The sequence below is a fragment of the Chinchilla lanigera genome, unplaced genomic scaffold (genome assembly GCF_000276665.1).
Source record: "Chinchilla lanigera isolate Chin_1 unplaced genomic scaffold, ChiLan1.0 scaffold00052, whole genome shotgun sequence".
In the NCBI taxonomy this organism is placed as follows: domain Eukaryota; kingdom Metazoa; phylum Chordata; class Mammalia; order Rodentia; family Chinchillidae; genus Chinchilla; species Chinchilla lanigera.
The window spans coordinates 4,852,316-4,876,324 of record NW_004955453.1 but is presented as its reverse complement, the minus strand read 5'-3'; the positions used below and the strand labels follow the sequence as shown (position 1 = coordinate 4,876,324).

Here is a 24,009-nt window from a genome sequence, read left to right as displayed (position 1 = left end):
CTATCTATCATCTCTGTCTCTCTTCCCATGTGTCACCTTAGGACTTTGCAAGGGAGAAGACCAGCATCAGAAAGGGTCCTTTAGCCTCCAGAACTGTCAGCTCAATGAACCTCTTTTCTATAGTCACTCATGCTCTGTTATTTTGTTATAGTTGCACAAAACTGACAAATATAGCTGCTGACATGGAAAATCTTTCCTTCGTGGAGAGAGCCTTTGGCCCCACCAGATGGGCTGTGCAGACTTGGCTTCCACCCCTGATGCTGATTTCTCCTTATGTGGAAGTAAAGTAGAGGTCATGGACCAGTGATGGCCATGCTATATGGACTCTACAGAAGTTAGTGAGACTTTTGTTGTTTTCCATGGCCTCTCTAAGGCTGAATATAAGACAGAACCTGTTAAAGGAGAGAGATATAAGAACTGCCATTTCCAAAATCCTTGACAGAGGTGACCTTTGGTACCTCTATCACATCACAAGGGCAGTCTTCACAGAGTTAGATTCTGGGGCTGCCTGCCCCATTGGCTTTATGACTAGAGATTCAGTGATTGAGTTCCAAGTCCACTGGGTTTTCTGCAGAGACATTATTTGATGCCTTCATTAAGACAGAACATGTCCAGCCAGCTCCTGAGAGGCACGGTGACTCAGTCTGGATAATCAACTGAGTCAGCTGTCTCTCATCCTTTCACCCAAGCCCCCTCCCTCTGTCCCTGTGGGATCAGAGCTCTAGAGGTGGGACCACCTCGTTCTCAAGGGGTCTCTCCAAAGCACCTTCCTTCCCCAGCCACTTGGCCCCTGGAGCTTGGGTCACTCTCTATACCATATGACTTTTAAAGTCCCAGGTGATGTGGATGTATAGAATTATCCATTCTATTACTGAAAGCAGAATACTGATGCCTGTGCCCTGGCCCAGGCCTGTTGCTGATGATTTTAATGGGCATCTGGGCTAATGAGCAAAAACCCAAGATTCAAATCTCTTATTAAAAAGATTAAAGATGCAAGATTCTTAGACATTTGTTACCTTTGCTGTTACCTTATTTTTTCTTTGACTTTCTTGACAGTGATGATGGTATCCATCAGTCTCTATGTTGATAAGAAGAAAAATGGGCCATGCCCAGCACTCACAGACCCCAGTAGGGGTTGTGCTTTAAAATGCCCCATGAAATAGGGTGGGAACCTTTGGTGAAAGTTTCTGGGAGCCCATACTATGTCCATTTTTTAAAGAAAAAGAAATGAGTAAGATCTCAAGTCACTTAAAGGTATTTTTACCCTAAAGCCCAAGAGAATTCTCAGAATGATTCATTATTGCCTTCTCATCTTTAATTACTTTTCACACTCAGAAATAACGTAGATATGTTCCAAATTACCTTCGGCCCCTGGCCCCAGGAAGAGCATTTTTGATCTTCATGTGCCATTAACTTAGATAAAATACAGACTTTCAAAAATAGATCAGTTTTTTAAAAAATTAATTGAAGTAGAACCATTCACTAGGACCTCAGCATTGTTATATGCAGTGGAGCTTGCAGGAACAAAGTAAATTTTAAAAAGAACTTAGAAATTAATAATCATAGGACTGGGGGTGGGCTGGATTTGAGAGTGGAGAGAGGGGATAGAACCAGGCACGACTGTCAGATTTGTGGTGGATGGTGCATGTTTTATCAAATGGAAGCACCAGAGAAAGAGTCAGGGACTTACTAGGGCAGGAGGAGAAGCTGAAATTTGACAGGATGAGTTTGCACTGTTTGTATGTTGCCTCGGAAGAGACACTGGTGAGCACAGGAGTGTGTGTGTGTGTAGAGCAGAGTAGGAACTGCCGGCAGAAAGGTACAACTGAAGTTTTGAGAGTGACTTCAGTGATCTGGGGCCAAGAATAGAAAACTGTGGAATTCTATCCTTTAAGGTTTAGAGGAAGAGGGAAACCCGGACAGGAACACGGCACTGCAGTGACTCTGATGGCATGAATGGAGGGAACAATGGCCCAGGCTGGATGCATTTAAGGGGTCAGAAATGGTCCATGGCAGACACAGGTTGACCCCATCGTCCTTGCCTCCACCTGCTTTCCCTTGTGCACGCCACTCATCAGTCGAAGAGCCAGTCCCCAGGCCAATCTCTCCTCATAGAACGGCAAGGAGTTTCCAATAACCCATAGGGGAGATAGGGTGTTTCTAGGTGGGAGTAGAGCTACTACTCAGTTCTCAAATTGTCTCCTTTCTTTCACAGAAGATAGAACCAGGCAAGCATGGGTTCCTGCACACATGTCACTGAGATCTCTTCTGACTGACATGACTGTGCTGATTATCCTGGAGTGGGGGAGGGCAACCAACCAACATGGCTTCCTGTTTTCTCTTAATTCTGAGAGTGAGGGAAGGATTCCCACCTTAAGGTTTGGGGATGATCAAACACATGACATCCAACAGTTGGACAGAAGAGATTAGCAACAGTTTATTAGTCACATATATTAACAGCCCTGGGTGGCCACGCAGACCCCAGCACCACAGGGGAGAACAGAACAAACAGGGGCTGGACAGGGCAAGGTGCACCCTGGCTCCTAAGGAGGTTGTGATTGACACATTTGACTATTTCTGTGGCTGACAGGGAACTGAAACCTGCTACTCGATGGTAAGTAGAAGTGGCACATGGTCCCCCAGCAAGAAATATCACTAGCTAGGGGACTTTACCCAAGGGAATAGAGTAAGAAGGGAAATTTATGGGTAAGCCTTCTAGGGCCTTCCAATTTTACCAGATGTCCAGTTAGCATATAACAATGAGGTTTAATTTCAGCCTTATACTATGTTTCCCTTCCGTGGTCATGGGCTCAGTCACAAACCAGTTCTTAATGAATACATGAGTATTGAATGTCAAAGACTGACACATATTGGTCTTTTTATTTCCTCTGTAAACTCTGGTTTTTAATGAATAAGACACAACACTTGGATGTAAGTGCTGTCACACTCTGACCTTTCCAAATAAAAATTAAATTTGGCTAAAGATCCTACATATTGAGACTAGTGAGAAATCTCCTACCTGTTGATTTGGGGGAACCTCTTCATCGTTTTTATAAAATAAAGCTCCAGCTCTTTTATGGGCCCAGAAAACAAGGCTAGAAAACACTTGGTCTCCAACCCCAGGCAATTGCTATGACCACACACCCTGGACAGTAGAGATGGTGCCTCCACCCCTGACAGACCTATTTTGCTGAGTCATGGGGGTCCTGCCTCAGGGTCCCAGAGCTCTATTCTTTCTTGCACTCACTGGTTATGATACAGAGGAGAAAAGCTCCCAATCTGAATGATACCTGGGATGAGTTCTTGTTCTCTAAAATCAAAGAATGAATTTTAGGAACAACAGAAGTTAAGAGAAGAATATATTTATTGCGAGAAAGAAAGCTTCTGTCCCAGAGAGAGACAGACAGAGGGACCAAGAGGGTTGCCCAGGAAACCTGTCTTTTCCAGGTGGGTCCAAGGTGGGGGAAAAATGGGAAATCACAAGATGGGCATGAGGTGAGACAAAGCTATGGTCAGGCAATAAGAATTGTTCAGGTAAAATTGATTAAGTAGGGATCAAATGGGGAAGTGAATTATGGAGCAAGTGGTTATGAATACAGAACGGGGACTTTCCTATAGGTGGTTGGGTCAGTGACTCTCCAAGGTGATTGCTACCTATTTAGAATATCAATCCCTGAGTCCATACCGAAGGAGGTAAGTGGGTGTGTTTTTTAACCTTTTGTCTTGAGATCTGGCCCACAGCAAGCACCTCCTCTCTATTTGCAAGGAATCTTGTCTTCTATGCTGGTTCCTTGGAAGGCTTGACCCTGTCTGACTGCCTATAATATTTCTATCTAACTCAGTTGCCTACAACAGTTATTTGTGCCCAAGAGACACTGTCACAGGACCTCTAGGCACAGGACCCATAGTCTAAGAAATCTTCCTGTGACCCTTTCTTCAACTCGTGGAGAACTTATGCCTCAGACTATGGGATGCAGTGATATCTCAGAAGTTTATCCCATCATATTAAATTCTAAGAAAATCACCCTGGGGTGAGTCAATTTTATCATTGTTATATAGGCAACTGGACTTGATGCTTTATTTCAGGATCTTGTTTTATCTGCAAGATAATAAAATTATTCAGATTGACAGGATGAGTTTGACAGACTGTCAAATCATGCTCCTGTTTTGTTGCTTACATTTCTGTGTTAGAATCTGTGGTTTCATAAGAAAACTCTTCTGATCTGACACTAACCCCCTCCTTTGTATGTCTCTACAGACCAAGATGTCTTGTTCTGAAATTTCTACTCCATGGTGACCCTTAAAGTCCTGGGAGAAGCATATGTGTGTCCACACAGGCTCAGGCAAAGGCTGCACTTCAGGATTCCTACAGTGGAAGCCTTGTAGAGTCTCGCCAGACCTGGTGATGTGGATGTCATTTTTGTCTTCTAGCTGAGGAACTCAGATGAATGTGAGGTGTGCAGGGATGGGGGAACACTGTTCTGCTGTGATACTTGCTCCAGAGCCTTCCATGAGTACTGTCATTTGCCACCTGTGGAAGCTGAGAAGTACGTGAGATCCCCTCTAGGGATCCTTCCTCTTGCTTTGCACATTCCCCCCACAGAGTTTCTGTTTGTGTCTCAATGTAGGAAGAAAAAAATAAACCAGACATTACACACCTGTTTTCAAGAGCCACACATGTTTAGGGAAACTCCCAAGGGTTGTTAGGGACTGAGATCTAGTAGTATGAGCCAGAAAGCAGCATGAAGATGCTGGCAGCAGTTAGCTCATGTTATTTGTGCTACCAGAGACCTCTTCTCTGACATGTGAAGGCTGGTGACTGGGGCCCTTTGGCCATACAAAGTTTTGCAGCAAGGTCTCCTGTCCAAGGAATTGGGAATGGGAAACACCAGTTGTTTTTGTTCTGTACTTATTCAGGAAAGAAAAAAGCATGACTGGTTCCCACATTATACCAGATTTCAGTGGGCTGATAGAGGGTCTAGATCCCCGGGGGTTAAAGCCCAGTGTCCTACTGCTGGGTTCCTCATGAAAGGAGATTCTGCCACTCACCATGACTCCACTTTCTAAGGAGTGACCACTGGCTGCCCCATTGATTGGAGGGAGGCTGACAGCTCAAGGTCCCATGTAGGGGTCTGGACACTCTGGAAGTCCCTTCCTGTCCACAGCTGAGCCCATCAGCCATTTCTGAAAACAGGACAGTGGCAGCTGATTCTAGGGGTCTTGACCTTTGCTCACTTTATATTGAACTCCTCAGGAACCCATGGAGTTGCATCTTCTGCAGGATAGAGTCCTTCAAAATCCAACAGCATTATCAGGAATCTGAGATTCTGGAGAGGCAGATGCAGGCTGAGGAACAGTTGGTGAGTTATTGGTAACCCTAAGCCTTCTCCTTTCTCTTCCCTTCCAAGAAGTACAAACAGGCCTGGGGTCAGAGAAATGGTATCCAAAGGGAGCCTGCTCTTCCAAGCCATGCTTCCAACATGTTGATATCACAAACACATCTATTTGCAAGAAAAAAAATAACTGAGCTATTACATGTTTGTTTTCAAGAACCACACATTTGGGGAAACTTCCAGGAGATGGGTGTGAGTTATGCCTTATGTCTAGTTATGTATATGGGCTTCTTATTTTCAAGCTGCTTTTCACTGATGGCTCCCTTCTCTTGCAGAAATGTGAACTTCTCCTCTTAAAGGTCTACTGCTGTTCTGAGAGCTCCTTTTTCACCAAAATTCCATATTATTATTATGTAAGTAACAATATGATCACAGGCCACTATGATGTTATGAGACTGAAATGAACACTTGTGGGATTCGATCTTAATCTCCTGGGAGTAAGAATACAAGATCTGTGCTCTTTGTTTTGTATTTCTGTTAGATTCTATGGGAATCTGTAGAAGGTAAGTATGGAACTACGCTAGTAGCAATCACATTGGTGTTTTTGTCATCAGAATAAGGAACCTTCTGAAGTTCCAAAGGAACACATGTGGTTGGATAAAATCAAGACAAAGTTAACTAAGAAGGATTATGCCAAAGTGGAAGGGTTTGTGCAGGACATGCGCCTCATCTTTCAGAACCACAGGACCTTCTTCAAGGTAAGCAGCTTTCTGTCTCTGCTTCCATTTCAGTTTCTTTCCACTGGTTCTCTCTGCCTGTCATTTCATTGTACCTGGAAAGTTGGTTTCTCTTGTCTTCCTGGAACAAGCTATCACAAGCAAAGTTTCTGGAAGCAAATGGGGTCATTTTAGTTTAAGATTTAAGAAACAATGAGTCAGAAGGTGTCACTGCATCCAGAATGGCCCCCAAGTTCACAAGAGCTCACTCTCCCCTCCAACAGAAGTGCATGGAAAAGAGCCAAGCCCTTCCTGCTCCTGAGACCCACAGAAGAGAATGTAGTCTATGGTCTCCATGTCCTGCTATAGAAATCCCAAACTCTGGATCTGTCCCCTGTGCATGAACCACATATTTAATCAGGATCACCAGAGGGAAACAGAGGCAACAGGGAGGAAATGATCATTGATTTCACACTTCTTCTGTTTGAATTCTTACAAAGAACAGGCTACTTTTCCAATTCTCATTGAAATAAACAACCATAGCCAAATAAGTAATGGTCCCAAATTGTGATAATGATTTCACATTTCTGTCCAGTTAATAAGAAATATGGATTGAGGGAAGGTCTCTCGAACCCAGGAAGCCTCGGTCAATGATCTGGGACTTCTGGACCTCTGGCTCCTCCCCTATTTCCATTGAGGGAAGGCTGCTTGGACTCAGGAAGTCTCAGTGAGCTGTCTGAGACCCCCAGGCCTTTGGCTCCACCCCTGCTTCCATCAAGGGAAGGTCATTCAGACTGGGAAGCCTCATGAGCAGTTTGGGACCCCCAGGCCTCTGGCTATGCCCCTGCTGCCACCTTGGGAAATCCCTCTGACCTGGAAAGCCTCAGGAATGACCCTGAATCCCAGGAAACCTGAGGATATTTAAAAATGATAATAAAAAGAAGCAAAACACAATCTCAGCTCTCCACCCGACCCAGAACAAGTCCAGGAAACAGGGAAGAACATGGAAGTTACACACTTGAAATTTCTTCAATGATAGCAACTGAAGTAAAAAAAACAAAAAATACCCAGCTACATCAGGCTATACAAGAAATCAGATCAGAAGTAATAGCTCAGGTAAAAAAGAAATGACAGCCATAATGAAAGAATTGCTCAGCATATCAAAAGAAGACATAGATGAAAAATAGAGTAACACAGAATAATGATGGAAACCCTGAATGAACAGTATAGGAAAGAATTAAAATGCATGAAACAGATTCAAAAAGATATCAAGAAATTAAAAATTCCATTGAAAGCTGGTAAAACCACTTGAATGAAACAGAAGATAGACTTTCAGACATTGAAGACAGCAATGCAGCTAATGATTATGAAAGAAAAGATCTCTTAAAATGACAAGGAACCAGCAAATAACAATTCAACATCTACAAGATGAGCAAAAAAAAAAAAACAATATAAGACTGATAGGTGGCAATGAAAGAGCAGGAGGCAACATGAATGACATAAAAAGATTATATACAGAAGTAATAGCAGAAAATTTCCCAAGCATGGGAGAAGACCCTGACATCACAGTAAGTCAGGCATATAGAACTCCAGTTAGCCATAACCAAAATATGTCTACGCCTAGACATATAATAATCAAGATCTCAGCCATTGAACAAAAGAACTGAATATTAAAAGCTGTTAGGGAAAAGAAACAGATCAGCTATGAAGGACATCCCATCAGAATCACAGCAGACTTCTCAACACAAAGCATCAAGTCAAGGAGAGCTTGGAGTGAAGTATTTCAGGTCCTGAAAGAAAACAACTTCCAACCAAGTTTGCTGTACCCTCCAAAACTGTCTTTCAAAATTGATGGAGAAATAAGATACTTCCATGACAAAGTCCAGCTGAAGAAATTCATGACCACCCAACCAATCCTATGTATATTGAAAGATATTCTACAGTTGGCCACAATTCAATTCTACAATGACCACAATTTCAAGACCAACAATAGAAAAGAACCACTAAGCAAGGTAAGCAATTAAACAGATGGGGGAAAGTATAGGAATAACAAGGTGAAAATAACATGACAAAGATAAGTAAACAAATATCAGTAATAACTATTAATGTAAATAGCCTTAATTCACCAGTCAAAAGAAACAGACTGGCAGAGTGGATCAAGAAACAAAGTCCAACAGTATGCTATATAAAAGAAACACATTTAACTCAAAAGGAAATCCATACACTGAAAGTCAAAGGATAGAAATCAATACTCCATGTGACAGGAACCCAGAAAAAAGCAGGAGTAGCTATTCTGTTTGCAGACAATGTGAACTTCAAACCAATAATGACCAAAGGAGATAAAGAAGGTCACTACATTCTTGTTAGGGGAAAATTGCAAGAGGAAGAGATAACAATCATAAATATATATGCACCAAATGTAGGAGCACCCAACTATATGCAGCAAATTTTAACAGACATGAAAAATTAAATAAGTAATAACATAATTGTAACAGAGGATTTTAACGTCCCATTGTCATGAGGAGATAGATCAACAAGACAAAAAATCAGCAAAGAAATAACAGAACTAAGCAAATGTGTAAACAAATGGACTTAGTAAACCTTTATAGAGTATTCCAACCAACAACAGTAGAATACACGTTCTTCTCAGCTGCACATGGGACACTTTCTAAAATAGACCATATACTAGCACATAGAATATGCTTAAGTACATGCAGAAGAATTGAAATTATCCCATGCATATTGTCAAACCATAGTGCAATGAAACTGGAAATTAATGACAAAAGAAATTGCAAAAACTGCATACATAAACACATGGAAATTAAATAACATCCTCCTGAACAACCACTGGGTCACAGAAGATATTAAACAATATCTACAATCAAACAAAAATGCAGATACAAACTACTGCAACCTGTGGGACACAATGAAAGCAGTCCTTAGAGGGAAATTTATAGCAATGGATTCCCACGTCAGGAAAATAGAATGCATACAAATAAACAATCTTATGCTGCACCTCAAACTTTAAAAAAAGAAGAGCAAATCAAGCCCAAAATCCAAAGAAGAGGGGAAATTATGAAGATCAGAGCAGAAATTAATGCAATGGAGACTAAGAAAACAATACAAAAAATTAATGAATCAAAGAGTTAGTTCTTTGAAAAAAATAAATAAAATTGATAAACCCCTAGCCAACCTTATCCAAGAAAAGGAAAGAAAAACTTCAAATCCAAGCAATAAGGAACGAAAAGGGTGAAATCACTACAGGTCCTGTAGAAATTCAGAAGATCATCAATACCTACTTCAAAAACTCCCATAGGATGGAAAATACAGAAGAAATGGACAGATTCTGAGATACATATGAATTGCCAAAACTGAATCAAGAAGATATGAAGTGCTTGAATAACCCAATATCATACAACGAAATTGAAAATGTATTTTTAAAAACTTACCAACAAAGAAAAGCCCAGGTCCTGATGGATTCACAGCTCAATTCTACAAGAAATTTAGAAATTTAGTGCTGATTCTTCTCAAACTATTTAATGAAATAGAAAGGGAAGCAATTCTCCCCAACTCATTCCCAGAGACAAGTATTACCCTGATACCAAAACCATAGAAAGATCCAACCAAAAAAGAGAACTATAGGCCAATCTCCTTAACAAACATAGTTGCAGAAATTCTCAATAAAATACTAGTTAATAGAATGCAGCAAATCATCAATAAGATAATACACCATGATCAAGTGAGATTCATCCCAGGACTGCGGGGGTAGTTCAATATATGCAAATCAATAAGTGTAATACATTATATCAACAGAGCTAAAGATAAGAATCACATGATCATCTCAATAGATGCAGAAAAAGCTTATGATAAAGACCAACACTTATTCATGATAAAAACCCTAGAGAAAATTGGCATGGATGGGCTTTACCTAAATCTGGTAAAAGTCATCTATGACAAACCAATAACCAACATCATACTAAATGGATAAAAACTGAAAGCTTTCACTTTAAAATCAGGAACAAAACAAGGATGTGCACTGTTACCACTCCTATTCAACACAGTCTGGAAACATTAGCCAGAGAAATTACACAAAAGAGAGAAATAAAAGGAATAAGGATAGGAAAGGAAGAAGTGAAATTATCATTATTCATGGATGACATGATACTCTACATGGAAGACCCCAAAAACTCAATCAAAAGACTTGTAGAATTAATAAACAAAGTCAGTAGCATAGCTGGATACAAAGTCAACACTCAAAAATCAATAGCATTCCTACACACAAACAACAAACACACTGAGAGAGAAATAAGGGAAATTGCCTTTCACAATAGCATCCAAAAAGTTGAAATACTTAGGAATCAATCTAATAAAAGAAATAAAAGATCTATACAGTGAAAATTATAGCATTCTGAAAAAAGAGATCCAAGAGAATTTCAGAAAATGGAAAGATATTCCTTGCTCATGGATAGGCAAAACTAACATTGTGAAAATGGCCATACTACTAAAATTGTTAAACAGAAACAATGCAATCCCAATGAAGATACCACTGATATACCTCACAGATCTAGAGGGTGGGTCCTGTACAACCTAGGGTGCAGACAGCTGCATTAGGGCAGGTCCTCTACACCTTAGGCTATAGAATTGCTGAACCAACTTAGTTAAGTTTCTAAACTTCTCAAGTTGACACAGTTAATCAACCACTACAAACCTAGTTAGTGCAATTTAGAGTATCTAAGAGACAGTCATGATCATTCTCAATTACAAGGTATTTGATGACACTGACATGCAACATCATTATTTTGTCTTTATTATTTTATTTCCAGGACCCTGAGTTTGGCCAAATGGGACTTACACTGGAGGCTGAATTTGAGAAGAACTTCAAGGAAGTCTTTGCTATTCAGGAAACAAATGAGAGCAGTTGACTGGTGCAGAAGATGTGGTTAATGTCTTGGCACAATTTTTTGCTGGTCAGATATCCCCACCTCCAATGCAGTGGGTGTTATCTACTAATTTCTCCATCCCTGAGGACTTTCTGAATCACATGGAGTTATGTTTGAGCTAGGACAGAAGAAATAAAAAGTGAGTAGTGAGAGAGGAAAGCAGCTTCTGGGGTAAAGCTGGACAACTGTAAAACTAAGTTGGTTTGGGAAGTGGATGTAGCTGAGCTCTCAGAAGAGACTGGGGGTTTGGATCCCTGCCACGTACAAGTTCAGCTGTGAGGTAAAGTCAGTGGAGCACAGAGGACTTGTAAGTGCTTGTCTGAAGTTCCTGCTTCTTTGATCACTGTTCCATTTCCTTTTAATCATTGCTCTTGCTTCTGTAGCTTTGCTTTGTGCTGATTTCCAATGAAAAATTGCTCCATAGGACAAAACAATATAAAAGTGGAAACAGGGCTTTGTCCTCAGCTCTTTGGTGGACTCCAGTCAGAGGGATGCCAGCAATAAAACCACCCTTTCTCCTGCTCCGTGTCTGAGAGGCTTTGTTTGAGATCCCACGCAGTCTCCTGCTTCAGTACAAAGGAGAGAAGGAAATCGAGATTTTAAAATGTACTGAACTGCAGCTTAAAGACAAAAGTTACTCAAGCCTTTTCCCTTCCAGTAAACTTACTTTTAAAAATTCCTGAAGGTCTTACAGATACAATAAGCCCATAAATCTGGGGTCTGGAGCATATCTCAACTTCAAACACAGGTGGATGGCTTGCATTCTGGCATAACCTATCAGAAGGGTAACCTGACAGTAGGAGCATACATCCCAGATCACCTATGTTGAAGACACATCCTAGATTACACATTAGATCATCCATATTAAAGGCATCCCCTTAAATATACTCTTTTTGTTTGTTTATTTGTTTGTTTGTTTGTTTGTTTTTCTCCGGTACCGGGAACCGAACTCACGAACTTGCGCTTGCCAGGCAGGCGCTTTTGCCGCTGAGCTAAATCCCCAGCCCCACCATTTTGGGTTTTTTTGTTTTCTTAAATATACTCTTAATGAGTCTCATTTCTCTGCGCACTTATACTCCACTCCCAGGTATATCCTAAAATCTGTGTCCAATAAACCTTTCTCGTGACTCTTACTGATACATCCTGAAAATTCTTTCTCTGAGACAGGAATCAGTGAACCTGCAAACTTACTCTAAAAGGATGGGCTAGGTTCCCTATCTCAGCCTTGGGGACCCTCAGACCCAGCCCGGTGAAAGCTTCAGCTGGCTGTTACCACCACCTGCCCTGGGGGACAGTGCCCTGTCTGAAGGTGGAACCAAGGATGTGATAAGATACTACTACATGTTCTTCATGAAGTCAGGCTGAATCTAGTCTCCAAGTGGCTCAGCTTTTCCTACCATGTTATGTGGCTTCCCTTTCCCTCTTCTCCTGAGAGAACTACTAATAAATAACTGGCTTAAGAGATTCAATCTCTGATGCTCCTTCTAAGGAATGCACACTAAGATAATGACCCTAGGAAGCCAAGTCTAAGGATGTGATTCTGGAGCTGGGCCACTGATGGTAGGTGGAATATCGATCTTTCCTGGAATGCTATAACCACCGTTGCCAAACTTTCACCTGTAGGCAAAAAGGGAGAGTAGCTGGTGCAATTGCTTGCATTTAAGAAGAGAGAAAAAGTAACTATATATAAGAACTGTGCTTTGGTGACTATCACTGAGTGCTACTAATGTATTGATAAGAGTAAATGGCCAGTTCTGATCTATCCATCACCAGCCTAAAGCAGAGAGACCTGTATGTCTGTGGCTGGAAGGCAGACAGCAAGGTATGGCTGTCATAGGTCCTGATTTTAAGAATGGCAGAACTCCAGAGAAGACTGACTTCTAAACTCAGGTGATCTCTTAGGCCAGTCAGGGCCCTGAGACTCCCAATGGGGCTGTATACTGAGGTAGAGGCACATGACAGCTTTGAATTCCAGCTACCCCTGAACCCACTGGGCTTTCAAAAGAATCCCTCTGCCTCACCCCAACCCCCATCTCATTTAAATACAGATGATGCCGAGGCCTCTCAGCTTGACTCAACTGGACAAGTCCTGGGTGGTGCTGCAAGATGTGAGAGGCAGCATTGGCCTCCATGCATCAGCAGGAGGTAGTGATCTGGGGTGGATCCAGAATTGAGGAAGGTAAAATATAAAACTGAATAAGGGCAGTGTTAATAACTGAATAAGGAGTGTTAATACAGGAGTACTCTTCTGCTCCACAGTGTTTAACCAGCCTGGCAAGAACTGACGGTAGTGATTCTAATATATCCCTGGGTGGCTCTTTCAGGCTTTCACACATTAAATGAAGTAGAAGCAGAGATGCCAAAACTACTGTGGCCGACTCTGGGGACAAAAGCCTAAGAAAGCTGACTCTACTTTCCACAACTAGCAAACCCATCCACGAGGTGACTGCGTTCCTGGGGCGGGGGTGCTCAGAGATATGAACCTAGCAAGGTGATGCAGAACAGACTGCAAAGGGAAAGGATACCAGCATCCTGGAGAAGCTCATGGTGCTGTCCTACGTAGGATGGAAGAATCATCAGAATGCTTTCTAGGACTGGGTTCCTTAGTAGTACAAGGACATGTAGAAGCAATTCCCTCAGTTTTTCCCCAAAAGGATCCATGGTCATTTATTCAAATAACCACATGCCAGTGAAAGAAAAATTTGTAGATCTTCCAAAGATGTTGACTATAGTGCCTGAGTTCATGCTAATACTTGGAGACATGTATGAGTCACCTTTCCTGTTGCTGGGACATGCACACTTTAAAGAAAGAGAGGTTCAATTTAGTCCATGGTTTCAGGAGATTCAGTCCATGGCTCCGAGGTATAAAGCCATGGTGCAAGGAGAGGTCTTGCCCCAGAGTAAGCCTATCTGAACACTGCAGCACATTACATTGAAGACAATATATTGAAGACAATGTGTAATTTGATCTGATGAATGAGAAGCATGAAGTATTCTGAATGCTTTATTAAGTCATAGGTACTCCACGATGGAAGTGATAAACCTGACAAAGATTTAGAGACGTGCCATTATAGATAAGCTTTCAGAGATCCAACAGTCTGGCACATGCTAGGATCTCTCCCTTCACAGTTCCAAACCACTGACCTTGTTCTTCTCACCACTGAGAATCACAGTGGTTGGTAGGCTTCCTCAGAAAAAGAGAATAGTCACAGTTTGCAATTTGTTGGAAACAATTCTACGCTTTGTGATGGGGGGGCAGTGGAGGAGGTAGTGGCTATACCATCTTAATAAAATGCACTGTTCAGTGTTTGTCACCCAGTAATACACAATGGGCACTGTTACACATCGAGCATATAATAGCTTTCACTTTTCATCAGACCTCAATTGCATTTGGCTTTTTTAGTTAATCTTGGTGTTGTAACCAATGGCACTGATAGGCAGCACGGGCAAACTCTGAGGGTGGCTCAGGTGGGTGGCTCCGCACGTGCTGGCTGTGTGTCCTGAGGCCAGGTACTTACCCTTCCCCGGCGCTGGCTTCATCCCTGTAACGGAGATCCTAGCAGTAGCACCAGCTCACTAGATTATTGTTAGGATTAATGAATTAACATTTATTACAGAAAATATCTGTACATGCATAGTATGTAATCAATAAACTTGGAAATCAACACAGGCATTTTGTGTCAGTCAGGGCTCTTGGCCATCAAGAGAAACCAGTTTCTCTGCCTTAGGGAAAAAAAGGACCTCAGCGATGTAATTCCTGGGCAAGATCAGCAGTGCCGAACTGACGCACAGCCAGGACCCAGGGCAGGAGCCAGAGCAACTCTAGGAATCGACGTCAGGAAGTATTGGTCCCTCTCATCTAAGATGTTAATGAATAGCTACTGACTTTTCATTCTTCACCACTGTTTACTCCAGAGTCCAACTTCCCTGGCTGGCCGGGTTGCTCAAACACATTGATGGACAGTCCCTCTACTCTTGTACCTAAGCGGAGAGGTCATTCACTCAGAGGAACTAGGTGCTATTGGGAAGGGGGATGGAGGAGGCTGGGGGGCCAAGGAAAACACGGCCCAATGAGAAACCAACTGGGGTGCTTCTGGGTGGGGATTCCTGCTCCATGGGGAGACAGGGCAGCTCCACCCCAGCCAGCAGGGCACAGGGCTGGGGGCCAGAGGTCTCTGGGTCTATTAGACAGGGTGACTGTGTCACCACAGCCATGTGCTGTGGGGCAAAGGCTGAGCTACTCTTTGTTCTAGAAAGGAAAGCATCCACCCTATCCTACTGGACAGCCCCGGGCAAGGAAGGAGACCACATCTGTCATTCCTGTTTACCTAGACCCAGGGAGATATGGGGTTTTGCTATGACACCCTGGGACCCAGCGGGGTTCTTATCCTTGGAGGGAGTGTGCTGGTGTCCCTAGAAGCTTCCGCCACTCTTGTCCTAAACTTCAAGGTTATGAGCTTTTGGGAACGACCCATCCACTGAACTTCCCGTTGCTCTTGCTCAGGAGCCAACACTCACAGCTGCTGAACCGTGGACATGCACAATTCTTTCAGAAGAAGGGGAGATGGGGCTTCCCGTGGTCCTGTGTAACCCAGCAGGGAGGCTGTACAAGGTCCGAGAGTCAGGGCTGGCATCTTTGATCTCTAGTTACAAGGCTGATCATTTTCCTACCAGGTCTTACTTTTGGGGAGCCGTGGCATTTCTTTCTTAGATGCTGAGGAAAGTCAGAGCAGGAAGGAGGCAGAGAGAAGGCTGTGGTTCAAAAGCCTTGGCAAGAAAGATGCCATCAGATCCTCCCACCCAATCTCCTCCTTTAGCAAAGAAGAAAAATTCTTAGGCTTCTCAGCAGCGTCTTGAGTGTCTCATATGTCTAGAAGGTTTGTGTTGTCTCAACTGATGTTCTAGCATAGTCCAGGCCTTCTCCCCAAGCATATTATTTACTCTGTTATTTGCTTTACTGAAACAGGTCCACTCTCGTGAACACAAAAGTAGACAGACATATAGTTCTGTGCGTCTCCTAGCAAAGGTCTGATGCTCTTGGGCATAGGCATTTCTGCTCCTTGATTGGGAGGGGTCTCCATTGGGAGACACCAGTGGCACCCAGGACCTGGGCTGGGTGTCGAAGGGGTCAGGGCTAGTCTGCTGAGGAGTGAGACAGGGAGCTCTGCTCCTAACCACCACAACGGCTAGAAACTCTGGGTGCTATTCAGAAAATCAACTGCCTGAGGTGTGTGCAAAGAGAACAACAGAGGCAGACTTTGGGGAGAAACCGAAAAACTCAGGAAGCAGCCACTGAAGAAGCAGCTTCCTGTTTCGTATTGCCTGCCCCTGTGAGCAGCCAGTCTTGCTTTGGCAGGCAAAAATGTAGATGGAAACATTGCTTCCTGCTAGGGAGAGCCAGGGGAAAAGCCCCCAGCAGCCAGGCTTCTTGGGAGGTAGGGCAAGAGATAACAGAAAAGGAAAAGCAACAGAAAGGAATCTGAATTCTATATGGAAACCCTTCCTACACCTCTGATGACACCCAGCAGCGTGAAATGCATCCAACCCAGTCCCGAGCTCTGCTCACTGTACATGAGACACACTATGCAGTCTGAGCCTAAGCACATGAATCATTTGTTAAAATAGATCCTTTGTGTTCTGACTCCATGGGGAGTTGGTAACTAGCTGCCAGGCCAGTCAGTTTAGACACATACAGACACAGGGTACTGATGAACAGTTCATCAGTCAGGTACCTCTAGACCTACCCAGAACACTTCCAGTCAGATTCTCTGGTCTGTAACATTTCATTAACACGAGACCACCTCGCCCTGTGAGGCACTGGAAAGATACGCTGTGGGCCCAGTTTCTGGCTCTCCTTGGGTCTGTGACCACTCCTAGGTGTCTCTGAGAAGAGGACCGAGCCTGTGGCATGCCTGCCTTACATGCCCCGGACATGTCTGCTCTTAGGTTTGGCAAAGTCTTGTGTGCCCTGGAGTTCTGTACAGGATCTGGCTGGTTATTTTGGCTTCATCTTTATTCAACAAATACAAGAAGCAGTCTCTGGATTTCTGCATCAGTCATTGTCTGGTTGACAAATGGTAAACCCAAGACCCACCTGGTAAGGGCCCAACTTCAGTACTCGGTTCTTTTAAGCAAAGTTCAAGGTTACCATTATCACCCTTATGACTCAACCCGGAACCCAAGCCTTGGACACACCCAGGCTCTTTGTTCACCATGGCTCTGCCCTGGAGGTATTGGGGGGGGGCGGGGAGCGAGTTATAGACCACAGACGGTGTACGTGAGGAGTGCTCGCGGTCTCCCCTTTCTCTGGAGAAGCTATCGTGTAGTAGACTGAGACCACAAGCCATTCTCAGCTGGTGAGTGGCTGCAGAAATGGCATCTGATCTCGGAGAACTCACCCTGCATTCCTGTCATGCCCCAATAAAACAGATCAGTATCAAGTGAGACGGGCAAGTTTTCAACTTCAGTGTCATTGTTTTGAGAACCTGCATCACCGTGCCCAGCATCTTATCCACAAAGCCATTGGACCTGGAGACCCTGGCAGCCACCTGCTCCTGAAAAATGCTCCACAGGCAACTTAAAGCCCTCCTGCACCTGGCAAACCCCATTACAAGTTGAGACAGGGGATGCTCAGCAAAGCAGGGCACCGGGATGCCTTGGTGGAGCCCAGGAGCCACTCATAAGAGGCCACCCAGGGCCCCTTAGTGACCCGGCCAGACCCAGGTGATCCCTAGAGCTACTGTGCTGCCCACTTGCTCCATGAGCATAGCATCTGCATCCAGAAGAAACACATGCACCAGGCAAAGGAGCTGCACGGGGCTGCCACACCAGTGTCAGAGACCTACCTGGCCCTGGGGTGGGGGAGAATTCAGCAGGCTTCATTTTCAAGTTCCCCTAAACCAGAACTGATACTGGTGATGGTCTAAGAAGGCACAAGCCCCTCCCTGCCTGGGCACAGGTCTCCTTGGAGAGCCCAAGGTGTTCAGCCTCAGCCATTTCCTACCTACCACATTTCCAGAACGTGCAGAATAAGGCGGACTCCACCTCTTCCACACGGCTCCTCTAGTCAGTGGCCAGCAGGTGTGCTTCAGCCCTTGCTTCTGTGCAGGGACATTGGACTAAGCCTCTTCCCAAGGTTGGACAACCCGTTTCCTGTCTCATAACCACCAACACTATGAAGATACCCTCTCCTCCACCATTTGTTTATTCTGCAGCACTGAGGTCCCTGCTATGGGCCTTCAGCTTCACCGAACCGTCCACTTACAGGCTCCTGGGCTCCTATGTGCTGGGTGGAGGCTACTGAGACCGTCACTGGGTCCTCACCTTCTCTCACCACACGTGCTCAACCTGGGAGTCCTAAGATCCAGGACAGTTCAGGGGACATTCCAGTTAACCACGCTTAGTAACAAACATGGAGGGTTTTGCAGACCCATTGGGAGTGCTCGTGCTGTAAAAGGCTTTCTTATTCATTCAGGTCATCGTGGGCTCCCGGTGCACCCTTCTCTAGTCTGTCCCCAGCTACACCATTACCATTTCCTCCACTACTACGATGCCCAGATGCCCCATGGGACCCCAGTGGACCACAAACAGGAAAAAAAAAAAAAAAAAAACCCTTTCCGCCCAGGGTCTGACACCTGCAGTCTTAGCTCCACCCTTAGAGAGGAGCTGCCTGATCCTTCGCTGGGAGCCAGGCAGGCTTAAAAGGGCCCAGGGGAGGGGCCCGCCAGGAGTCCCCAGAGTAGCACAGTGATGAACCCTGTGGAGGGCGCGTCTTCAGTCAAGGAGGTCGGGCTCCCAGTCAGTACAGCTGGCTGAAGCTGAGAAGGTTGGGTTCCAAGACCTTCTGGAGGCCCAGGACCCTGAACGCTGGCGGGCGTGAAGGCCGCCCAAGGGAGGAGAGGTGTGAAGGGTGGGTAGGGGGGGGCATTTCCGCACCATCCCGGCGCGAAGCACATCCGGCGTCTTCTCTTAAAACTTCGTTCTGTGCCATCTATTTTTGTGCTGTGTTTGATGTGTGCACACGCTTTAGATTAACTCTGAGTTCTTTCCAGTGATCAAACCCCAGGTTCTCAGGGTCACCCTACAGGGCCGGGGGTGGGGACGGGACGGCGGGCAGGTTTGAGGCTGCAGCCCGCTGGGAGCTGAAGGACGGGGCTCCCTCCCAGGTGCTCCCTCTCGGGGCTCCGGGCAGAAGGGACTAACAGGCCAGTCAGTGTCGGTCACGCCTCTTTATCCTCACGGACTATCTAATATTAAAACCCAGAACCCACGCTTTAAATCGGTTCGCCTTTATTAGAAGGAAATAGCGTAGCTTCTACGGTCAGTGCAAAGGTATTTAGGCAATTTCAGAGCCAGAAGAGGATTTTCGGTTTCCGTTGTCTCCCACCGACGCCGCAACCCAGGCAGTCTGCAATACCGCGATCGGCCAGTAGAGGGGAGTGCAGACGGACTGGAGCCACGTTCGGGAGGAAACGCGGTACGGGGCCTGCGCTCAGCCTGCAGCGCAGGCGCTGACATGAGAGCGCGAAGTCAAGCGCTCCTTCCTCGCTTGTGCCCTGTGGCTGTGGGCACCGCATGAGCGGTATCAGTCGGCTGCAAAGACTCTGGTGCTGCCCATCAGTAGGCAGGGGACCGGGAGGACCTGCCAGTGCACCTGCGGGCACAGCAGAGGCTAAACCTGAGCGCGGGGGCCACGATGATTGTGCCTGCGGGCAGGGACCCCGGATGTGGCCCTGGGCTGCCCCCTCCCTCCTCCTGCAGCACGGCACTGTGGGCGTCCTGGGGGTGCTTCTCGGGGATGGTCCACCGGGGTCCCCAGGGCTCCCTTTCCCTCCCTCTCTGCTCAGATCCCCTCGCTCCTGAGCTTCTTCCTATTCTCACACGGGATCCCTTCCTATCCACCCACAAATGCAACACCCAGCCCCTGAGTAGTCACATTTCCGCCTGCAGCAATCCTGTGCACTTAAACATCTTTGCCACTTTCATCCTTTTCCCTACCTGGGTTCTAAACCAACTGAGAAGCAAAAACAAAAAACAGAGGAGAGGTGGGGAGGGGGTCCAGGTACCTGCTTTATTCCTGATAAGAGAGGGCGGGGGGGGGGGGTCCTGCCTTAGACTGCCACAGTTCAGGGTTCCCTAAAACCAGATCTCAGAATTGGGCTTCTCCAAGCTGCTGCAGTCAACCGCGCCGGCCCCGCCCATGCCAGCCCTGCGCCTCTGCCGGTGAGCGTGGAGTGCGCAGACTCCCGGTTTCTGCAGGTGGGATGTCTGCAGGGAGACCCTGCACGCAGCAGGCTCACCCCGTCCACTAAGCCTCCGGTCAGAGAAGTCTCCCGCTGAAGAGGGGAGAGGGCAGCCAGGGACCAGGTGTGTCCTGCAGATCAGTGAGTCCCTTCCTAGGAGACACTGGAGCTGCCCGCCTCTGTCAGTATCCCTGCTACTGAGCTGGGAACCGCTGCCGCTCTTGTGAAGCTCACGAACCCGTCGCCCTGGGGTCCTTCCTCATCACAGTCTCTCTTGCTCTTGAGCTTTTCAGGCTCCAGGGGCCTGAGCTGCTTCCATAGTAGCAGATTGCTTCTTGCTGCGGGTGCTCCTTGCACATGGAAGCACCCGAGGTTCGGCTACTTCCCTCTGATTAGTCCAGCAGGAGTTTTAGAAGTTCACCCTGCCTCTTACGCCGAGGTTGGGGTGTGTGACATTTTGTGGATCAGAGAAACCGCTTTCTCTGCAGAGACCCACAGACGCTTAACACTGCCATCGCTCTTGCAGTGTCCTGTGTGCCCAGCTGTCTCCACCACCCCCCACCCCCCGACATAAATGCCTTTGTCCGCACTAGCAGGAGCAGCCCAAGTGTGGCAGTGCCCACCATGAAGGCCGGTCACAGTAGATCTCCCTGCCCAGCCTGCAGCTCACTGGCCTCTAATTCCAGCTGTGATCTTAGCAGACCCAGGCGAAGGCTGGTTCATTCTGTGGTGCCAGGTGAGCCGTGGTCCTGGGGCAGAGGGGACATGAGGATGGGCTGGTGTAGGGGGGCCAGGCCTTGCCGGAGTCACTATGCCCCAAGGAGAACAAGAGCAGAGGGCAGCTGTGCCAAAGACAGGCTTAGCTTACTCCCCCTCTGCCCGTCAAAGTCAGAGAGAGACAGACAGAGACAGTACCTGTAGGCACAGTGACCCTGCCCTGCCCACTGGAAAAGATGCCCTCCTCAGCGTCCTGGCGTCTGTCCCAGTGTTCACTTCTGTAGGGAAGGAGCCCAAGTAGAGTGACAATAGAAACCCCTTTCCCCATGTTTTCCAGCGTCACTGGGCTGCACCCTTACTGACAGCAGGAAGAAGTCAGATCCCGAGGAACAAGATTTCGAATCCATCATTTGAGGGTTCTGCCACTGCCAGGCCCAGTCCCTTCCTGCTTCGGCCTCTGCACCTGTCATCTGGGGCCCCGGAGTCACAAACCTGGGCTTCTGCCGCCTTCCTGGCTGTGTCCAGGGGTTCTGCCCGGAAGTCTGGGGTCCGGCTGTATATTAGGGCTCTATTTTCCTTTGTTTTTTGCTCCTATTTGACTCGGTACCAGTACGGGGTGAGTCCTCTGGGTCGCTCCTCATTCTTGATGGAGCAGTGACCGAGAAGCCAACTGGAGCACCCAGGCGTCACCCTGAGATGGAGATGGAGGTCTCCCCGCCTGCGTCACCCTGCGCTTTCAATCCTAGGTCACCCAGGTTCACACCTCCATCTGCCCCGGTGAGAAGCACCTGCCCTCTCAGGATTCTGGAGGGCACCTTGGATGTTCTCCTCGTCACCCCTGGCTACGGGAAGCAGCCCACAGCCAAGGCACCGAAACTCACGCGCCTGGATTGCTCTTGTCATCAGGTGGCTCCGCTCTGGCTCCAGAGACTTGGAATGCCGCCTCTTACCTCTCGCTGATTTCCAGGAGCACTAAGAACCGCCCCACCCACCCCATTTCATAACTCTGAGCATTTCTGCATTCTGCAGCTCTGTGTCCGAACGTGAGGATCTAACTGTGTGTAGAACACGCTTTGCCCCAGGCCTGATAGAAGACTGCAAGTTTCTGGCTCCCACTCACCTCCCTCTCCCCACTTTCAGCCATCTCAGCCAGGGGCCTGAGAACACGAGGGCATCCCCAGCCAAGGCCCCCTCTTGGCAGGCAGCAGTGCGGGAACGCTCTGGTTTGTGTGGATTTTTTTTTCTGACCTGGCGCTGCTTGTCCCTAGCGAGCACTTCCCTGTCCTCCAGGCCCAAACCGTCAGCCTCCTCCTTCCCACGTTTCAGGAACGGTGACAGTTCCTCCGGCTGAGGCAGGAGGGAGAGATCTCTTTGGGGCAGCAAGGAGGAAGCTGAATAAATACTTTCACTTCTGTTTTCCCCACTGGGGCGGAGCGTCGTCTCACAAATCCTCACTGGCCAGCAGACTTCCTGCTCGGGCCTGGCAACCACTGTGGACTTAGACAGCGACACCGAGAGATCAGAGTCCACAGTCCCAGGCCCAGGCAGGGCTGGGCGGGAAGATGGCAGCCGGGGCCCAGGACCTGAGCACCAGGTGAGTCCCCCCTCTTCCATCCCCCGCCTTAGGCAGTGTTGCTGCTTTGGAGTCTAGAGCTCAGCTCCTGCACACAGCTGCCCCGCTTCGTGAGAGCAAGCCAGGGCATCATGCAGTCAGTGTGCAAGCAAGAAGCGGGTCTTTTGAGCCCAAGCAGTGCGGCTGTTGGTGGGAGTTCAAGTTGCCGCGGAGCAGGCGTGACTTTCTTGCTTTGTCGCTGTTTAGCTGCCAGGGACTCTGGATGGGCAGAGTCCTCCCAGGCGAGGCAGGGAAATGCTACTTCCACTTGATGTCTCACTGTTCGCAGCCCTTTCCCCAGGGTCGAGAGGGCCCTTCGGATAGTAGAGCTTCAGGGCAAACTTTCTACCTCTTTCCAAGCCCCTCTGATCTGCTACTTCCAAGACCAGCATGGTCAGCTCGGGGGCTGCCCAGGGCCTGACTCTCCCTCCCCTCAGCTTAATCAAACAGAGAAAAAGAAAGAGAAAGGCCCACAGGGGCAAATGACGGATACAGGCTGAACATTTAGATTTTTACTTTAATTTTCCGTTCCAGGGGGAATACCTCAGAAATTCTATCTTTTCACCTGTAGTGAAATCAGAAGTAACACTACTTAATATTTTTTATTTTTAAGTACAAGCTAAATACACAACACAGTCTTATTCATAAAATTTCAAACAATATGGTGGGATATAACAGAAATTGTATCTTATAGATTTAGATCTAAACATAGGTATAGAGATAGGGATAGGGCTAGAGATAGGTTAGAGAGATATATAAATATTTATAGAGAGAGATAGAGAGAGAAAGAGATAAATATCTTGTTTTCAAGGGAGGATATTGTACATGGTGGTCTGCATTTTGCATTTTCACTTTAATACCTGTACATCTCCCTCATTCTTTTTAACCACTTTGTACTAGTACGTAGGGTTGGTATGTGTGCCACAATTTTTAAGCCACTCCCCCTTTGCTGGACACGTAGATTATATCCTTCATTAGCTTTTATCAACAAGCTGTAATAACAATACTTCTTTTTGGTACATTGTATGTGCACAAGTATTTGTCTTATGTCGAAAACCAAAAAAGTGGAATCACTGAGGTAGAAGGCATTAATCTCTGCCAGATTCCTTTGTAAGGAACTGAATCAATGTGTTTTCCTACCAACAGCGAATGAGAGTATACTCACCCGATCTTTGTAAAGGTGATGGGTAGAGAGGTGCACCTTGGGGCTGGGGATTTAGCTCAGAGGCACAGCACCTGCCTGGCAAGCGCAAGGTCGTGAGTTCGATTCCCGGTACTGGAGGAAAAAAAAAAAAAAAAAAGAGGTGTGCCTTGTGTTAATTTTGTACTTTCCAGATTAAGTGGGCAGCTGATAGTGTGTTTTGTTGTTTATTTTTATTTAAGCTCCCTGTTGCACTACTGATTATTTTTTGCCGGTGTAATTCAGGTGTTTATCCTTACTTTCCTGAT

General features: G+C 46.3%; 3 protein-coding genes across 11 annotated transcripts in view; 2 read left to right on the top strand and 1 right to left on the bottom strand.

The window, feature by feature from the left end:
- The window catches only part of Sp140 (SP140 nuclear body protein), a 46,888-nt gene extending 35,375 nt beyond the window's left edge, over positions 1–11,513 (top strand). For both annotated transcript variants that reach the window (XM_013519811.1, XM_013519810.1), the window contains 5 exons: positions 4,432–4,547; positions 5,255–5,360; positions 5,669–5,746; positions 5,948–6,091; positions 10,873–11,513. In XM_013519811.1, coding sequence (XP_013375265.1) covers positions 4,432–4,547; positions 5,255–5,360; positions 5,669–5,746; positions 5,948–6,091; positions 10,873–10,971 — 543 coding nt within the window. In that variant the 3' untranslated portion in view covers positions 10,972–11,513. The remainder of the gene's footprint in view (positions 1–4,431; positions 4,548–5,254; positions 5,361–5,668; positions 5,747–5,947; positions 6,092–10,872) is intronic.
- The window catches only part of LOC102027482 (nuclear body protein SP140-like protein), a 143,168-nt gene that overhangs the window by 2,177 nt on the left and 116,982 nt on the right, over positions 1–24,009 (bottom strand). The gene's annotated exons all lie outside the window — the stretch shown is intronic.
- Sp100 (SP100 nuclear antigen) overlaps positions 20,087–24,009 on the top strand; it is an 81,500-nt gene continuing 77,577 nt past the window's right edge. For 3 of the 8 annotated variants that reach the window (XM_013519807.1, XM_013519804.1, XM_013519806.1), the window contains exon 1: positions 20,089–22,542. In XM_013519807.1, the coding sequence (XP_013375261.1) occupies positions 22,511–22,542 (32 nt within the window). In that variant the 5' untranslated portion in view covers positions 20,089–22,510. Of the gene's footprint in view, positions 22,543–24,009 lie in introns of all 8 variants that reach the window. The other 5 variants (XM_013519803.1, XM_013519805.1, XM_013519809.1 and 2 more) reach the window with 3 other exon arrangements.